Source organism: Labeo rohita, chromosome 12 (assembly GCF_022985175.1).
Source record: "Labeo rohita strain BAU-BD-2019 chromosome 12, IGBB_LRoh.1.0, whole genome shotgun sequence".
In the NCBI taxonomy this organism is placed as follows: domain Eukaryota; kingdom Metazoa; phylum Chordata; class Actinopteri; order Cypriniformes; family Cyprinidae; genus Labeo; species Labeo rohita.
The window spans coordinates 25,530,378-25,550,852 of record NC_066880.1 but is presented as its reverse complement, the minus strand read 5'-3'; the positions used below and the strand labels follow the sequence as shown (position 1 = coordinate 25,550,852).

Genomic DNA, 20,475 nt, shown 5'->3' with positions numbered 1-20,475 from the left:
AATAAAATAAAATTGCATAAGTAAGCAAGTAAATAAATAAATAAATAAATAAAATAAAATAAAATAATAATAATAATAATAATAATAATAATAATAATAATAATAATAATAATAATAATTATTATTATTATTATTATTATTATTATTATTAAATAATTAAAAAAATAAAAAGCAGCATAATTAAAAGTAATAATGAAAATTGGGTTAAACGAAGGATGTCTTTGTTACAGTGTAATTACACAAATAAGCATAATTAATATTAACATAATATATTAATTAAACATGTAATATTAATAATTAACATGTCCTTACTATATGGTCAGGAATTGTTTTAGTTGCTTGTAATTATGCATAACTGACTGTTATTACTATGGTATACTAAGTATGTTACCAAAATTGTATTAAAAATGACTTATCATTATTATTATTATTATTATTATTATTATTATTATTATTATTATCAATAATAATACTTATTATTATTATTATCATTATTGTTGTTGTTGTTTAATATTACTGAATTATTGTTTAATTAATTATTATTAAGTTTAATTAATTGTTGTATTTTCATATCAATGCTTATGCATATTCCATATATTACATATTGCAACTTTTTTTTTGTCGTTGTTTATTCTCAGGACATACTGAGCACAAACATGAAAGAAAGAAAGAAAGAAAGAAAGAAAGAAAGAAAGAAAGTATTATTACTATTATTATTATTATTTTATTTGATATGTATTTTAATTATTGTTTAATTAAATATTATTATTTAATTTAAATAATTGTTGTATTTTCATATAAATGCTTGTGCATTTTCCGTATGTTACATATTTATGACTCAAATTTTATTTATTTATTTATTTATTTATTTATTAATTCTGAGGACATTCTGAGTACGAACACTAACAAAAAAATAAATAAATAACAAACCAAAACAAAAAAACCTACCGGATCTTTCGGGTTGTACTGAATGGTGTATTCAATTTGTCCGTTAGGACCATCATCAATGTCAACAGCCCCATTGTTCCCTGTAAAACCTGAGAAGATGGTGGTTCCGACAGGCGTTAGCTGAAAAAGATAAAAACACACATTAAGGAGTGAAAACATTTAAGATCTTTAAAACTGCCTCAGTCGGCCGCCCATCAGCGTGAGTGCGTTTTCAGTCTGAGCGATTTCATCACCCTGTGCTTGATTCCTGGCGCCGGTAAGTTGGCGGACTAGTTTACCCCTCAAGCGTCTTGACCGCTGTGTTAAACAGCACTTCTCTGAGGAGAAGTTTGATGGACATGCTCTTGTAAAGTAGACAGCGCTCGCTCTCTCTTCATCGCTCTCATTCTGGCTGTCATAACGAGGTCCTGCTGTGGTGCGGCTCTCAGAAGTGCGAGGAAAAAGAGGAAGTAATAGGTACGAATCTGCTGCGGAAGCTAGAGGCACCTGGGAACTCAGATGTTAGTTCCTGTGCGCTACTCTGACGTTCTGACAAGACATATTAGAGGGAAAAAAAGACAAATTCCTGACAACAAAACTGGCAAAGAGAGTTAAGACGCTTCAGAGGGCCTTTAAGATGAAAACGCCCGCCATCACAGTCTGAAGAAAACTCTCCGACTGCTGTTACAAAGAGGTCATGTGTGGCTATCACGCTGAGCTATGTACAAAGATTAATTAAATAGTCTGTGATGCAAAATTAGCTCTTAGAAACAATAAACTGAGCGGATCTGGCAGTGTCAAATAGAGCACAATTGCACCGCCATTAGCATATGTTCCACTACAAGTGCCATATAATGTTGGAGAGTAACATAACTACATTTTTTCAGAAGTGTTAGAGCAGCTCAGGTGCTTTCACAATAATAAGCTAGTGCTACATTGCTGCTTTTTTGTCATTAATTTTTCACACAAGCAGCTTGAGTGATAATAGCTAGTTTCAGTGTAGTTAGCTACTTTTTGTTACCAGCTTGTGGTAGTGTCAAAGATAGGCTTATATTACTTTTTATTATTATTATTAGTCTTATTATCACTGGAGAAAGCAGAATGGTTGACTTGGATCATGTGTGTCCTGACAACTAATCACATTATAGCTTTAATGTCATTGAATTTCTGTCAGAGTTGTGCAAGAGTGTGTGATTTCTCTTATAAAACAGCATTTTTTTCAATGTAAACTCTACAAATAGGTTAATCTAAAAATAATGTTTGAAGTCAGACTGTTGAAGATTAACCAATAAGCGGCTGATTCATAAAAATGATTAGCCGTTTTCCTACAAAAGCCTTTTATTCAGCGTAGTAAAGCCTTTCCTCCATTGGCATCTATTAAAAAAACACCTCCGGCCTCCTTTCCTGTGGAACGCACCATTAGCTTTTTTTTTTTTTAGGTAACCTTGGAGGCTTGCCTTAAAGCAGCTTTATAGGGTACAACAGAGCTACAGGCACACCTTAAAGGGATAGTTCACTCAAAAAAGAAAATTATGTTAGCATTTGCTTAACTTATATGGTACCAGACCCATAAAACTTTCATTTAACTTTAAAACACAAAGTATGCAGATAAAGATAATGAAGCCTAGAGGTTTCTGTGCCTCTACTGAAACTCCAGTCAAACAAAATGTCCAAAAAAAGGTCATAAAGGCACTAAGCGGTTTAATCCAAGTCTTGCACTTACAGAATGTCATTAAAAGATTTAATTAAGAAGTTTATTTTACTTCAAAAATTGACTTTTTATCAAATAAAAAAAAGTATGAAAGTTGCCAGTGGGGTGGTACTCTTTCAAAAGTACACCTCTTTATTTACTCCCCACTTACCCCTAAAGGGTGCACATACACAGCCCTCCAACAGTTTGGAAACACCCCTGGCAAAGTGTGGTTTTGGACGATATCAGCATAAATCCTTATCATTTTATGGTGCAAATACATTAAAGTAACTTGACATTATCATTGAAGACCAGCAATAAATTTCATTTTGATTACAAAATAATGGCAATATATACATGTCAAAGTCAGACATGCCCCTTTGCCAGCTGTGATGCCTGGTTACTGTTTTAACTTGGCCCAGGTTTTTAAAAGATTTTTGGGTCAGCACACTTTAATAGCTTCAACAATTGATTGCCAATTAAGTTTAGAATGCAATGAATTTAGGCCCAGATTATGCAGAGCTGTAATAGCTGCTAATGGTGGATATTTTGATGAATCAAAAATGTAAGCTTTTTCTATGTATAAACTGTTCATGTAATAAAATATGTTTTCGTAGTTTGTGTTGTCCCTTATCAGTGCAAAATTATCACAAATTAAAAAGGATTCATGTCAATATTGTCCATACACCTTAAAGGTACAGTACATAAAGGGGTGGAAAATGTCCGGCAAATTTCCAGAAACTCGTTCAGAATTTTCAAAAACCTCTACTGGACAGTATCCAGAATTTTACTGGAAATGTTCTGCCTTTTTTGCAATGGTTTAAATTATACATATTAGTACCTTTCAAAAGGGCACAGTGTAACCTTTTTTCTGAAAGTCTATACTGCATCAAATATGGTAAATATGGAAGCTTCAGTCCAGTAAATGCTCATCTTGAAATATATTTACAACATTGCAACTTACAGTTGAAGTCAAAAGTATACATACACTTTGCTTAATCTGCAAAATGTTAATTATTTTACCAAAATAAGAGGGATCATTAACAGAAGTAACTATAACAGAAGGTTCAAACGCTCACTGATGCTCCAGAAAGAAAAACGATACATTAAGGGATTGAAAACTTTTAGAATTTGAAGATCAGGGTAGATGTATCTTATATTGTCTTCTGAGAAACATTATAAATGAAAAAAATACGATATTAAGGCAAAATAAGAAAAATGTATACATCATTAGTCCATTCAAAAGTTCACACCCCTGTCTCTTAATGCATCATTTTTCCTTCTAAAGCATCAGTGACCAACTGGACCTTCTGTAATATCTACATATGCATCCCTCAGTTGTTGTGAAACTCGGTGTGAAAAGATGGATCGCAAAATCATACAGTCATTGTTGGAAAGGGTTCAAATACACACAAATGCTGAAAAACCAAAGAATTTTCTGAAGAACAGCGGGCAGTTTAACTGTTCAGGACAAACAAGGAACTCATGAACAACTATCACTTAACAAAAAAACACAGCTGTGAATCATTCAGGTAAAAACATAGTATTTAGAATCAAGTGTATGTAAACTTTTGAACAGGCTCATTTTTATAAATTCAACTATGACTTTATGTAAATGTCTTTTACTGTACGTGAAATATCTTATTCCAGTCAGTACTACATAAAAAATAACATGCATGTTGTATGACCCCTCTTATTTTGGTAAAATAAACATTTTTCAGATTCTGCAAGGTGTATGTAAACTTTTGACTTCAACTGTATTTCACAATAGACTCCACAGCAAAAAGACCACCACCTTCAAGTAGCCATTTTTACAATGATACTACAAGGCTTTTTGCTTGACTAAAAAAAAAGTATAATTTAACAATCAAATGATGAAAGGCATATAGTAGATTGCGTACAAGAGGTTTTCCAGCAAAGTTTTGATAATGCCAGTCATTTAGAGGCCTTAGAAAATCATGTTTAGGCTTTACAGGACTGAAACATTACTAACTCATCTCATCCGATCAAACATTCTGTTGAATGAGATTGTCCTTTCTGCTCTCAGTAGCTAGTAGCAAATCATGGTTCTTGGCACTGCCATAAATAAAAGGCTACAAGCAAATATAGTCACGGCTAAAATGGTAAACAACAGCCTTCAGCTTGACAGTATTCACACTATAGCACAACCTCTTGTAGCCTACTGTTTAAGACATCCGATCAATCTCAATAGCTGTAGGGCAAAAGGACATTAAGTTAGTGACATTGATCAATAGAAAGTTAATCTGAACTTCTCCTCGCTATAACTTCACGGCATCTGCAGGCACTCGATGAACACACACAACCCTTTAGCCATTCAGAGCAGCTTGCAATTCAATCCACACGTCCATCAAATGCTTTTTCCCCAACATTATTATTTACTTCACCGTCTCTCTTAAACTCAGCAGGCTGCTTTAGCACTCGGCGGACTTATACAGTGCACTCTGCAGTGCTTGTTGACTGATGGACTGAGTTGTGTTAGTCCCCCTTATCTGTGCGTCAGTCAGACGTTTCAAACTCCGGCTGAAATCGATAGTGGGCAATACAGCCTGCCGTTTTTTGAGGCCACTCGAGAGGAGGCTGCCTGCCACTGAAGCTGCCTCCTAATGAGGGAAATCTCTACTGACAGCTCTCCGGGGAACAACTCTCAATTAGCTGAAAGCCACACACTCTCCATGCAGTCAATCCAATGTGAGAAGATCTCTGGAGACCGAGGCAGCATTCCTACAGACCCACAATGACACTACGTGTTGAATCATCTCGGAAGCTAATCCAAAGTGATGGAAAAAATAAAAATAGGGCTAATGGATTTCCAGAAACGGACGCCATTCTTAACGGTAAAGATTGAGTCACAGAATGCAGCGTATCGTGACCGTAATGGCAGGCCCACTCGAAATCTGCACCACCGGAGTGGCATTACTGTCATTCACAAAGTTTCACGCAACTCCTGCCCTTTGCGTAGCTCTTATTTTGGACTAATTAATAATGAATTTGAATGAAGTCACTAATCTTAGGTTGAAATGTTCCATCCAGCGCTGTCCATATCTTTGCTATCTGTGCTATCCGTTAGACACATGTAAAATGAAAATTTGGTTTCTCAGGGCTGCAAATGTTCATAGCTGTAGCATGTTCATCATAATTAATATATACCTAATATATATGTTTTAGACAGCTCATACAAACTCAGCCAGAAACGTTGCCTCTATTACTGTATTAAGAGAACTTACTATTTTTTTTTAGGAAATAGTGTAGAACTATATATTACTGGTCAAAAGTTTGGAATACATTTGAAAGAAGTCTCTTATGCTCACCAAGGCAATTGTATTATTTTATTTTATTTTCAATTTTGAGAACACTGAAAACAATTAAAACATGCTAAGTATTTTTGTGGAAAACAAAAATATAATGTGGAAAACATATATTTTTAAATCATGTTTTATATTTTTAATATAAAGTTCAAAAGAACAACATTTATTTTAAATAGAAATATTTTGTGACATTGTAAATGTCTTTACTGTTGAGTGAGTGTTTAAAAAAAGTGTTTTTATTTTTAATTTTAAAGAATGAATTTCTGTTTTATTTTGTTTTAAAATATCATTTATTCCTGTGATGCAAAGCTAATTTTCAGCATCATTCAGTGCCACATGACCCCTCAATAATAATTCTAATATGCTGATTTGCTGCTATTGCTCAATTATTATTGGTGCTCAAATTTAATTTAATTTAATTTAGTTTAATTTAATTTAATTTAATTTATTTTATTTGCAATATTGAAAACACTGAAAACAGTTAAAACATGCTTAATATTTTTGTGGAAATCATATATTTTTTAGATCATGTTTTAAAATTTTTAATATTAAGTTCAAAAGAACAACATTTGTTTTAAATAGAAATATTTTGTAACATTGTAAATGTCTGTACTGTCGAGTGAGTGTTAAAAAAAACATCTTACAGAAAAAATATTAAGCAGAACAACTGTTTTCACCAATGTTAATAATAACAACAATACAAAGAATGTTTTTTGAGCAGCAAACAAATTAATGTCTGAAGGGTCATGTGACACTGAAGACTAAAGTAATAAAGACTCAGCTTCGCAATCACAGGAATGAATTACATTTTAAAGCAAATTCAAACAGAAAACAGTTCTTTAAAATTGTAATAACATTTCATGATTTACATTTTTTACTATATTTTTGATCAAATAAATCCAGCCATAGTGAGTGTAACAGATTAAAATAAATACTTATACACAAATTCTAAAAGTCTTAATTCTTCCAAACTTTGACCAGTAGGGTATACCAGAAAAAAATAGGCTTTAACTGTTGTGATTTGGGAAGCAAAAATTAGAGGGGCAGAGTATACCATGAAAAGTACCAGCCAAAATCACGCATGTCGAGCAACAATGCAACGTGAATTCACATTACAGCCATAACTTATAGTGGAAAAAAAACACAGAGAAGCTAAATAAGTCACAAAAGGTGACTGGCAGATTTATTTAGTGAGCTACAGCACTTCTGGGGTAATTACACAGCAGTTGGAGACAGAGAAACGTTAACAGCTAAACGCTTCAGCTCCGAAGCCCACAAGAGCAATTCATTTACCGCAAAATAACCCCGTCGTGGGCAAACCATCACAATGGAACAATCCACTGATTGAATTTCCAATTACAGCTGGCAAGTGTTCAGTTTTAGCTAAACCAACTCACTTCTGGAAACTTCTAATAACATGTGCTCCAGAATGCCAGTGAAGTCGATGTTCTCCAGAAACTGTAGAAATGTAACTCATGAAAAAGTCATTACAACTACAGAAGAGGAACAAAAGAGGCCCAGCTAAATAGAAACTCACCTCATTAATCGCTACATAGTAGCGCGGCTGCTGAAAGCGTGGGGTGTTGTCATTTCGATCCCGTACGACTATCCGCACCTCGTGTAGGATCACCGTGCCAACAAGCTCATTAGTACACTGAACCTGCACCACAATGGACTGAATGTAGGAGGGAGGCTGAAAGACAAAAATGAAAAAGACAGATCGAGCGAGTTCATTTGCATGGTGTGCATTCAGCAGACGGACCGAAAAAATGACCATTTGCTTGCAGTCCATTATGAAGCCCATTACAAAGTTCATGCTGTGAACAACAGATTTCCAAGCCAAAGAGTGGAACTTTTTTTTGTTTGGAACCAAAAGACATGAACAGATAAAGAGGGTCCAAAAGTCTTGGACCACCAGTGGATTTCTTTTTATTACAAGCTATATTATCAGCATAACAAATGTATGAAAATCCTAAACATGTTTTACTTCCATGGAATAGCTCACCCGAGAATGAAAAGCAGATATAGAGAAATTCAGCATTACATCACTTGCTCACCAATGGATTATCTGCAGTGAATGGGTGCAGTCAGAATGAGAGTCCAAACAGCTGATAAAAACATCACAATAATCCACAAGGAATACATACGACTCCAGTCCATAACTAAGCGTTTCTCTCTTTTTTTTTTAAGGGTCACTGGATGCAAATTTCACTTTTACATGTTGTTTGAACAAATGTGTTTTGGCAGGGTGTGTACACAAACACCATATAATAATAAAAATCCACCCAGTGGTTTTTATTAAATCTGTAAAAATAATTTCCCCTTTTTCAAATCAAGCCATTCTCAGCGTCTTGTCTGTGTGACATCACACCGGCAGATGCCACTCCCATGACAGATTGACTGACACAGCCATCTTACGTTAGACCCACCCTGATGAGCAGTAACAGTCATTGTTTCGATGTCGGAAAAGGGACGTAGACAAAAATGGTTGTTGGATGTAATGATGAACATAGTAGTCATCATTTACTCCCGATCAGTGTTGGGGAAAGTTACTTTTAAAAGTAATGCATTACAATTTTGTGTTACTCCTTGAAAAAGTAACGAGGAGATCAGGAGATCACTCTTCAGCTATAAAAAAAAATATATGAAGCATAAATGTTAGTTTATCTAAAGTAATTTTTGCTTATTAGTATGGCTGAATTGCATCATCGATTTGTTTTATTTAACATATTTAATTATTGCAGGGTTGCGTCATATTCTGAGTTTGCATTTCACTGTTTTTATTCATTTTGAGGAATACTGAATCTGTTTTTTTGTGAGTGAGATGAATTAATGCATGTTCACATTTAGTCTAGAATACAGCAACATCATATTTACTCCCAAATTCCTGATAGAAGACTTGTCAATCAATAAATGGGGAAAAAAGTAACTGGCGTTACTTATTTGAAAAAGTAACTCCGATATTTTCTTAGAAATTCCAAAGTAATGCGTTACTTTACTAGTTACTTGAAAAAAGTAATATTATTATGTAACTCGCGTTACTTGTAATGCATAACTTGTAATATCTGAGCCGCTGAAGACGCAGTGGATAACTTTTGTTTGTGAAGGAAATACGCCTCCGGATCTACATAAATGCATCTATGTCCACGCGAATCATTCGTGATCCAGCTTTACTTACAGCAGAAGTGAGTATAAGAGTTTTTTTTATGAATCTTTGCAATTGCTAGTTAGCAAGTTGGCTAAATGCGGCTAAATACGTCTAAAGTAAACAGGCCCATCACTCCACAAAAAGAAGAGAGGGGCGAGGTGAGCAGAGCTGATTAACATTTAAAGCAACATCTACCAGAACAGGTTGATTTTTGCAGAGCTGATTTTGACAAGGTAAAAAGGGTGTTGTTTACACTACCATTGAGAAATTTTAACCAAAGCATTTTACAGACTTTTCATTAAGAGCCTAAAGAATCATATAAACTTGTGGAAACTGGGCATCCGATGACCCCTTTAAGAATCAAATCCATCAAGACGTTTTTTAATTCAAAACATTGCTTCTGCCTAAAATACCTAGTCCTGTATTCATAACATTGCTTTTTCTAGTGAAAAATTGTCTTGTCTAAATCAGGAGATAAATATAGTCCAAATATGGACTTTAAAATAAATGTTATGATGGATTTGTTTGAACTTTATCTACATCTTCTTTCAGCAAATGTTCATTTTTGGATGAACTATTCCTTTAAAAAGGTGAAGTGTGATTTCTGCACCACTAGCATTCAAAGTTTGTTTCAGACTTGTATAGCATAACAATGCCAGATATTTACATCTCGGTCAAGAACTCGTCCAGTGCTGTTGAGATAGAGGCGTTGCTTGACCGAGTCCAGAATGACCCAGTAGTCACGGTTGTCCCGTAGAGATAAAGAGATGGTCCTGTCAGGGTCTTCCGCTCTCCCGTTTATCTGCATGTTCTCCACCAGAAGTGTTCCTGTAAAAACAACAAACAAATATTTTTATTTGCTTATTGTTGTATTTTCAAAAAGCATTTGTGGCATTTCCCTAATCATTTCATTATACTATTAACTAAAAAAAAAAGGCCCAATATTCACATTAATTTTATAGCTCTATACTCCTACTATCCCTTGTTGAAAAGAAGTGCACTTGAGCATACTTAGCAAAAAAAAAAGAAATGTAATGTAATGTAATGAAATGAATGTAATGTTTTCATATATTTCAGTGCACATTTACAAATGCATGAAAATAAATTACACTTGAACTTTATATTAAGCGCAATTAGTTAAGCGTGATTTTTGACCCACTTACATAATTACTTGCATTGTCTTTAAAATATGCTTATTATAAATACAATTATGTACTTTACATGTACTTTAGTATGTTAATCACCACATCAAAATAGTTATAAAGTTTATTCAAATAATTTAAAAGTGTACTTCAAAGTAAAACGTTTAATTTGGCATTGTTACAAAGCACTTTTTAAGAATGCATTTAAGTCATGAAAATGTGCTGTCTTTTTGGCACATTTAAATGATTAATGTCTTTCTTTCTTCAGTCGAAAATAAAAACTAAAGTTTTGAAGGAAAACATTCCAGGATTTTTCTCCATATAGTGGACTTCTATGGGACCCGATGGGTTGAACGTCCAAATTGCCGTTTCAGCACAGCTTCAAAAGGCATGATCTACATCATCCCAGCCTAGGAATAAGGGTCTTATCTAGTGAAACGAGTGGTCATTCAAAAATAATAATAATAATAATAATAATTTATATACTTTTTAACCACAAATGCTTGTCTTGCACTAGCTCGACTTCACACATTACGTAGTCACGTAGTCACAATGATGATGGACAATTTTAAACTTGGAGGAGAAAAATAGATTTTTGCCCTACCTTACCTTTTTGAACTGGAGTACACAGATGTAGAACTGATCACGCATTACTTTTCCAATGTAATTACGTAATGCATCGCAGAGCTAGTGCAAGATAAGCATTTGTGGTTAAAAAGTATATACTTATTATTATTATTTTTTTATTACTTACCTACTAGGTCAGGGGTTTTCAATCTGGAGTCCAGGTAAAATTATAATAAAGTAAAAATTGTATTATCATTTTTATTATTATAGTAATTATAATTATATTATACAGTTATGTTATATATAATTATATAATTATAATAATTATAAAAGAATTAAAGAATTGTTTCAATATGAATTCATACAAAAAGAATGAAATTAATTCTCCAAAAATTGATTAAAATAATTTAGTAAAAATTAAAACAAAGAAATAAATACAAATTATAGTAAAATTAATTATAAAATTTTGATTAAATAAATAAATACTGTACTTTATTTTAAAATACATACTAAATAATTGTTTTAGAAAATAAAAAAATATATAATCTAATTAAATAGAAACTAAATATTTTCCAAATTAATATTTTATAATATGAATTTTTCACAGTGTAAATTGGGTATTTATACATTTTAGAATGGGGGTCCCTCGCATGATGATGATCATATTTGGGGGTCCATGGCATCTAAAAGACTGAAAACCCCTGCACTAGGTAACAGCTGCATTAAAAAACTGCAATTTGGACTTTCAACCCGTTGGCTCCCATTTAAGTCCATTATATGGTGAAAAATCCTGCAATATTTACCTCAAAACGCTTAATTTCTTTTTGACTGAAGAAAGAAAGACATGAACATCTTGCATGACATGGGGGTGAGTACATTATCAGGAAATTTAAATTCATGACTGAACTTATCTTTTAAATAGCTTTCAATATTCTATTACCTGCAAATATATAGTTTATGTGATCTTTTAAGATCTGCAGTATACTACAAGTGCACGTTCAATATAATTAAGCACACTTCTTTTTCACAACGCCATAAAATTCTCCTTTGGTGTCTGTTTTTGTCTTCTAAGAATTTGGGGAGAAACACCTAAGATTAAATTGATTCTTAAATGAGCTCTCTCAAGTTCCGAAAGAGCAGTCTCTGAGTGCTAAAACGTGATCTCATACATGAATCTAACTTGTTCCGAAGCACACAACAAACAAAAACTCTGTAGAGCAGCATCCAGGTGTTGTTATGTGGATTTAATGAGAGCTCTTCCACTGCAGCAAGTGATTTAAAGCAGCTGACAGCATAAGAACACATTGCACGAGCTCCAGCACCATTCAGTTCACCGTGTAGAGCACATCATGCTCACTTCAACCTTTCATTTCAAACAGCTGCAGGACATTATTAATTCAAACTAAATGCTGCAGGAAATGCCACAGCGAGATGTTGTTTAATATCGGTGAATATGCTTAGTTTGTATTGTACAAAATTGTAGACAATTTTTATGCGACTACAATGCAGTCTTTTTTTTCAAAGACTGGGTCTACAAACTACAAACCTTGAGCAATGGAAAATAAACTAATACGGCCTCATAAGTCATCTTGTTCCTGCTGCTAACATTTGGAAAGGTTTAATGTTGAACGAGCCAATGGATGCCTTCGAAACACCCAGGCATTAAAGTGAAGCGGGACAGTTAATCATATGAGCGGCCATCTCAGGAGAGTCATCAGCCCCAATGATTACTGAGCATAAAACAGCCAGAGAACACAAGTCCTTTTTAAAGGGCCAAGAACATCTAGAGGTGTGAACACTGTAACATGGTAGTGCTAACATCATTTCCTTTTCTCATGCTGACAATAGAAAATGCTGTGAGTTCCTTGGTGTACACTGGAGGACCTTACATTCTACTCCATCAATAAAATACTTAAATGCTGTCTTTAAGGCCTGCAATACTTGCAATAACCTAGGGTATAAATGACAAAATGTTCATTTCCAGTTGCTCAAGAACTTCAACATGCAACTTCAAGAAGCGCAACATGTTTCACAATTTAAGTCAAACTTTCATAATTTAAGACAAATGGCGAAAAAAAAAAAAAGTTGATTATGTGCGGTGAAATATTTGTAATAATCAGCACATTAAGGCACCGATACTAATACATTTCGAACAAAATCACAGTGTATCAAAACAGTTTGTTATGCATTTGTACGCAATGTAAAAGTACTAAATGCAATAATTTTATGCAAGAATGATATCTAATATATTTTACACAAGAATTCAGGTCATGTCTGCTCATTGTGAAGCCATTGTTGTTGTTGTTTTCTTGTATTTTTTTTTTATTTAATAAATAAATACATACATATGGAAGCCTGTTTCAGTAACTGAATAAACAATTTACAAGGTTTATCTCCCAATTCTGACTTTCATGATACAAACTCACAATTGTGAGTTATAAAGTCAGAAATGTGAGATATAAACTCACAAATCTGGCATTTTTCTCAGAATTGCGTTATATAAACTGTTATAAGTTGCCAGTTATAAAGTCAGAACTGTGCGACAAACTCACAATTCTGAGAAATAAAATCAAAATTTCGAGATCTAAATTCGTAATTGCTAGTTATAAAGTCCAATTTTGAGGGGCAAAAAAATTCTTTATAACTTTATAACTTGCAATTGCGAGTTTATATCTCACAGTTGTAACTTTATAACTCACAACTGCAAGTTCATATCTTACAATTCTGAGAAAAAAGTCAGAATTGTGAGTTTGTATCACGCAATTCTAAGAAAGTCAGAATTGTGAGATAAAGAGTTAAAATAATCTTTTTTTTTTTTTTTTTTTTTTTTTTTCAGTGGCAGAAACGGGCTTCCATACATACATACATACTGTCCATACTTTTATTTACGTACTAATTACCAATTTAAACAGGAATAAATTAAATAGGAATTTAAATTATTAAAAAATCTAGGAATCCAGGAATTGGGTATATTAAATACAAATATACACATACATATTTAAACATGCATACAATATTAAATCTAAAATATTATTTTAGATTTTTCCGAAAAATTATTTTAACTAATAAAATAAAATAAAATAAAACAAGTCTCATTGTCAATCCATAGTCCATACATACTATAGTGGTGTCAATCAATGAAAAAAAAAAAAAAACTATGAACACATTCTCCTTTATGTAATCATGATCAATCGCATATTATTGTGAGAATTTCACAATGAATCTCCAAATCAACATAAAAACAACATAAAGATTATATATTTTAAATGCGTGTTTATTGACATCTTTTTACTAAGTAGCCTATTATTAATCAAGGCCAGCACTAATACAAGTACTGCTACTGATGTCTACATTAAATGCATTTCCCTCAATTTTAGCCATTAATTGTAGCCATTCAACAGTACAGTATAACTGAAAGCCATTATTTTTTACATTTAATAGGCTTTGAAAAATATACCACTTCACTTCCATCTAAGATGTCCATGTCCTTCTTTCTTCAGTCGTAAAGAAATTATGTTTTCTGAGGAAAACATTTCAGCATTTTTCTTCATATAATGGACTGATATGGTGCCCCGATTTTGAACTTCCAAAATGCAGTTTAAATGCGGCTTCAAACGATCCCTGAACTCTGTGTATTCTGGTTCAAGACATTTAGAGTATGTTGAAAAACTCCAATTGTATTTTCTCCCTCATCTTCAAAAATCATTTCAAAACATCCTCGCTGCAGAAGTACAGACCCAGTCTTTGCAAAGTGAACATGCAAAGACGATTAAACAGCCTTAACAAAAAAAGGAAAACAGTGATACAGGATGATTCTGAAGTTGAGGGAGAACATAAGATTGGAGTTTTCCAACATACTCTAACTGTCCTGAACTGGGAAAAAAAGTTCAGGCTGAGGAAGACAAGACCAGTGTTTGACATTAAAAAGTATATATATTATTATTATTATTTTTATGAAAATATCCAATCGTTTCGCTAGACAAGACCCTTCTTCCTTGGCTGGAATAATTTACAACCGCATTTGGGATTGTTTGAAGCTGCATTTAAACTACATTTTGGAAGTTCAAACTCAGGGCACCACTGAAGTCCACTATATGAAGAAAAATGCTCAAATGTTTTCCTCAAAAAACATAATTTCTTTACGACTGAAGAAAGAAAGACATGAACATCTTGGATGACAAGGGGGTGAGTACTTCATCTGTAAATGTTTGTTCTGGAAGTGAACTTCTTTAAATGAACTTAAATCAATTCTTCATATAAACTATAAATTTTGTTCTTTGATTTACATCAATGACAGACTGCAGCACTGTCACTTTAAATGACAGTAAATGACATGTAATGCACATGACAGATCTGACAGACATCCCAGTTGAGGTCACTTGACAATATCTAAACTATTATTTCCTTTTTTCCCAAAAATTAATTTTAGCTCCAGGGTATTAAGTTAATAAGAACATCTAAATAGGAACAAACTGAAAAGACTGTTTTTTTTCCCCTTCCCACTAAGGCGGACAGTATGTGTTTCCTGTACACTTGAGTGGAAAAATACAAAAGAAAAATCACAGTTTGACAGCATACTAATGATATTCCCCAGCACGCCAAAGCACTAGAAATGTGTTCTTCTCTGGCGTGTTCTTATCTCTCTCTCAGCGTACACCTACAGCTCTTTCGCACTCTTCCAGGTTGCTCGTAAGCGCTTCTCCTCCCCCTCTCTCTAAAGCCGTGTCTCTCTGCATGCAGCCAGATGGTTTTCTATGTCACACCGATGGGTGATGAACGTGTTCTTGGCGAGCGCCGGGATGGTCTCGGGAAGCGGCACGCCATTCCCTCTCTCGGCTGTCTCAAACAGTGGTGTGCCCGGTCGTGGACGTCCCTTGGCAGCTGGTTTGCAGCAGGCCGGGACCCTTGCAAGCTGGCAACACACCTGTGCAGGGCAAGCTGGGTGATGCTTGGCACAGCATGTTGAGTTCTCTGCTCACACGTCAATATGCGTCTTCCTCCTTTCCTTCATTGTTCTCACTGTTCTCTCTATAGGGTTCCACCGCGTCCATCCAGCTCTATCATTCCCGGCCTGCCAAAGCAACTTCCTGTGTTCTTCTGTACTGCAGTGGTGTAAAGAGACTCTCTGGGCACTGGAAATCTGACATTCTGTGAATGTTTTATCACTCACACGGATAACGGTATAAAAAAGAAATATACTGCACATTTGTTCTCATTCTCTCAGTCGGGAGACCTAATGGTAGTTTTATCAGCTATTCTTGCTAAGCAGAGCCGGGCTGTTACATCCTGACCCTGATATTAAAGCCTATGAATATCATTCATACTCAGGGCGTAGTAGTGCTTTTAACAATGATATGAACTTTTAAAAATCAAAAAAACTATACAGGAAACTGCTTTCATCAGATTCACATAGAACTGACTGTTGGTGGTTTTATAGTTCTATGTAGTTTATGTAGTATTTGGTATTATTTTATATAGTATTTGCCCACTAACTTTTATATATTTAATAAAAAAATAAATAAAAAAATACACTTCACTTCACAGTAAAAATACTACAAAAATATTTCAAAATGCTACAATTGGATTGCACACTCAATACACTGAAATTTAAAGTAACTGTTTATTACAGATTTTTTTTAACATAATTTTAGTAATTATTATTTAATATCAGCAATTATGCAAGTGTTATTTACTCTCTAAGTTTAGACAATGTTTGATTTTTTAAACACCTCTTGTCAATGACCAATTCATTTTTTGAGTGTGGTAAATGCCTACATTTACCAAATCACTTCTCACTGCTGTTTGTATGGTTTATCTAATATTTTCTCTGCACTCCTGCCTCTCACTGTCAGCGGCTCACGTGAATAAGTCAAGGCTTAAACAAAGCTTAATTCGCACAGTCATGTGCAAGACCTTAGTAACTAGGTTATTAGTCATCCTAGTAACCTACCAACCCAGCACACTTAACCTTAATAGCTGTTTATTTAATTGAATGATTAATTTAATAACACAACACTTACAAAAATATTTATACTACAAATAGTCTGCAGTCTGATTGTAATAGATTTCATAAATTTATTAGTACTTATTCAATCTGGCAAAGAAATGTCCCTACCATCCAAACCCAAATCAACACCAATCCCAAAGTTAATGCCAGGGTAAAGTTGTCTGCCTTTGGTATGACTGTAAGAGGATAATGGTATCTAATGAGGTCAGAATCAATTATCAACTGACCCTTTTTCCTTTTTAGAACAGATGCCGTTCAGCAGTACTTGAGTGAAATACATTCTGACTATAATGCGTTTAGGTAGGACAACATGATATCTCAGCTAGAAAATATTAAATGCAATGTGAATTTTGCTCATGCACTTACATTTAAAATTTAGAAACAGCAGCATGTTCATTTATTTATTTTTCATAAATAATACATTTGTCATGAGATCCTTCCAGCGAGGGATTTTAGGGCACTGTAATAGATTTTTCAGTGTGCATTTACAATAGAAAAAATTAAAGATGAATAAAACTGCAGATCGACAATGCTCAATGCATTTTCTGTACTGTGACTCCCATCAGTTAATATTGCTCATAATATATAAAAAAAAATAATAATAAAAATATTTTTTTTATATATATATAGTTGCGTGCCCAGACACAGCGAGGTTAGATCCTGTTTGATTTTATTTATGTTTTTCCTTCGATTTAATTTCAAACCAGGTAAGCTGAATAATTACCTTCACATTTTGCATTTTGCTTGACTAGCTCATTCATGTGCTTGGAATTTAAACCATTTATCTTCTCAGCTCCACATGAAGGGTGAATGTGTATTACGTTTATGTATATTAGACTGGTTCACATCGCAAGCGTGAGCCACACATATTCTTTCAGCTTGCATGTTAGCGAATTAATGCATTTACACCGGGAGTGCGAAACAGGAGCATCGCGTGACCAGCATTGAAGCTTTGGTGCCAAGTCTATTTTAGTTGAGCTGCTCACGCTCAATTAAAGTGACAGCACACTTTTGCGCTTAAAATAAATATGATTTTAAACAAAAGGTGCGAAAAATGCACAAAATAAACAAGTCTAGTATGAAGAATCAAAAATATGCATAGACAAAAACAATGAATGAGTCATTGCACTAGTATGAACACAAAAATCTAGCTTTAAAACTTCTTTTAGTCCATATTCATCCCCATTATGGTGGTATTTTTGGTCCTACTGAGGGATTTGAATCCCAAATTGATAAAGAATTCATCATACAAAGAATTGGCATAAAGATTGTAACACTTGTCTATTACCAACATGCTGTTTATGAAGCATCCATAAGATTCAGCACAGTAGGGCAGATAAACGTGTGCAAGAACACTGCCTGAATCTAGAGTTGGTTGTGACTCAACTAAACCTGTCATAACAGTCAAGATCAAAGACATACTAAACCATCTCCAAAATTGTGCATTCTAACAAAGCTGCACAGCAAACACTGTTCGTCCAATTCCCAACTTATAACAAAAACATGATTCTCATAACTGAGAATTCATATTTTGTTTGTACTTCCCCAGCCTCTTGAGGTGTGACTGCAAGGCTACATTTCTGAAACAGTAGTAAGCCTTTTTGTGGAAAAGAACACATCCTCCACTTCTTTGCTCCGATGTAAAGTGGGGAAGATGCTAAATAGCCTTGAACCCCAGAGGCGGTTTCTGTTACCCAGTGTGCTCAAACAAAAACCCAGTGTGCTGGTTCTCATTTGGCTTGATTCTCAAATGTCACACATACCAAAAAAAAAAAAAAAAAGAGAGCGAGAGGATAAATATTATATTGATCCCCCTTTTAACACAACCCATGAGTATAGGAAATCCCAAGGAAAACAAACCAGGTTAAATTCCGAATGTCAAATGCATCAGTCTGCTGCTATTATTATTATTGTGTTAGAAACTGATTATTGTGATGCAACTGCGTTGTAAAATACAATACTTATTTCTTTATTTCTTGTTCTTGTAAGCATTTAAGTTTCCAATCTATTTAATTAAACATTAGAGTCAATTAAATACAACATTAGGGATATTTTCTGTTACTGTGAGAAGTGTTTTTGGTTCATTATAAAACTGTGGCGGGACAAATTAGACTGTATTTAATGGGAGACACCTATAAAACATTCCTTTGTTGTTGACGGAATAAATGCTATATGGTTACAAATCACTACATTAAATTTGCAATGGCTTTCCACGAGTACTTCTTATAGCATGCACAAATCAAATACCTGCCTGTTTACTCCGCCATAGTAATATATCGCGGAACAATTTCCCTGTGACCACACCAGCTCACCTATGCCAACAACAAGGCTTTATCCTCTAAACCATGCAAGCAGACTTCAAGAGATGTTTACCTCCACCATCACTTCAAATCAGACCGACAGCCTCTGTAACCCAATACCAAAAAAGATCTCACCTGAAAATTGCATAATAGTTGTAGCTTCAGATGCCTCACAGACTGCAAATGTTACGTAACCCTGCATATAGCAAATGTGTAGTGGAGAAAAGCTGAAATGTAAGATAAACAAGGCTGGGAATCACTGAGCTAGGGTTTGCATTGCCTAGTCAATACATTTCTGGTCAAATAGTCAACTAGTAAAAATCTGAGGTCACGCAAACCCTACTGTTTGGTGGATGTCAGTGATGAAGTAGGTTTGGGCAGGACTCTAGCTGCTGAGATGGGCTTATCTCCTCTATAAACCTATAAATGGCCTGGCGGGTTGTCATTAGAAGAGATGGATGTGGGGAAGGAAGTGGTCCGGTGCCAAACTATGGTCCACACTGGCGGGAAACACCCTAGCTGTAACGTAATTGAAAATACATCAATTTGCATGGAATACATCAATGCGTATTCAAAACGTAGAACCGAATTATCTTCGAACCTGGCTATATGAATGAAACCACACTGAACAGCTAGTTCTCTGTCCTGTGTTGATCATGAGAGATTTAGTTTACTCACAGAGATGGCGAAATAAGTCACATTCATCCAAATATCCACTGGAGCTGTTATGAGTGCAAGATACGTGGCTTAATATACTCTGCACTTGGTTACATAGCAATTATGTAAAGGGGTCATGAACTTAGAAATAAAAATTCCCTTGATCTTTTGACATATAAGAGGTCATAAAACATCCTGAAAGTTTCAGAACTCAAGACTTCCTCTATAGTCTAAAAACAGCTTATGTTGAAGTCGATTTGCAAAAATGGCAGGTAGTGGAATGTGCCACTTTATGACATAATAGTGAGGTTAAACACCGGCTCTGCAGAAGAAGATCAACGTCTGCTTACACCAGTGTTAATTTCGTTGACAAATAATTTTCGTCAACAACATTTTTTCACCAACAAAAACGAGACTATAATGAAATCAAAACTTGTTTTGAATGACGAAAACTATGACAAAAATCTACTGACATTTTCCTCAACGCATAAAAACGAGACGGAAATGTTAGGAAGAGACAATTTGGGAAGAGCGTGGTTAGGTTAGCAGCGCCTCAGCAGCGCATGAATGGAGAAATACACACAAAATTAAGTCGAATTGTCAGTTTTGACGAGTATTCAAAAGTAATCTTTTACGTCTTATGAAAACAAACAGTTGTGAGAATATCGGACGTGTATCAGTACTGTACATTGCATCCGTGCATTTAATTTT

General features: G+C 34.3%; 1 protein-coding gene across 2 annotated transcripts in view; it reads right to left on the bottom strand.

The window, feature by feature from the left end:
- pcdh15b (protocadherin-related 15b) overlaps positions 1 to 20,475 on the bottom strand; it is a 245,671-nt gene that overhangs the window by 179,774 nt on the left and 45,422 nt on the right. For both annotated transcript variants that reach the window (XM_051124508.1, XM_051124507.1), the window contains exons 5-7: positions 9,759 to 9,919; positions 7,481 to 7,636; positions 949 to 1,068 (exon numbers count right to left, since the gene is read on the bottom strand). In XM_051124508.1, coding sequence (XP_050980465.1) covers positions 949 to 1,068; positions 7,481 to 7,636; positions 9,759 to 9,919 — 437 coding nt within the window. The remainder of the gene's footprint in view (positions 1 to 948; positions 1,069 to 7,480; positions 7,637 to 9,758; positions 9,920 to 20,475) is intronic.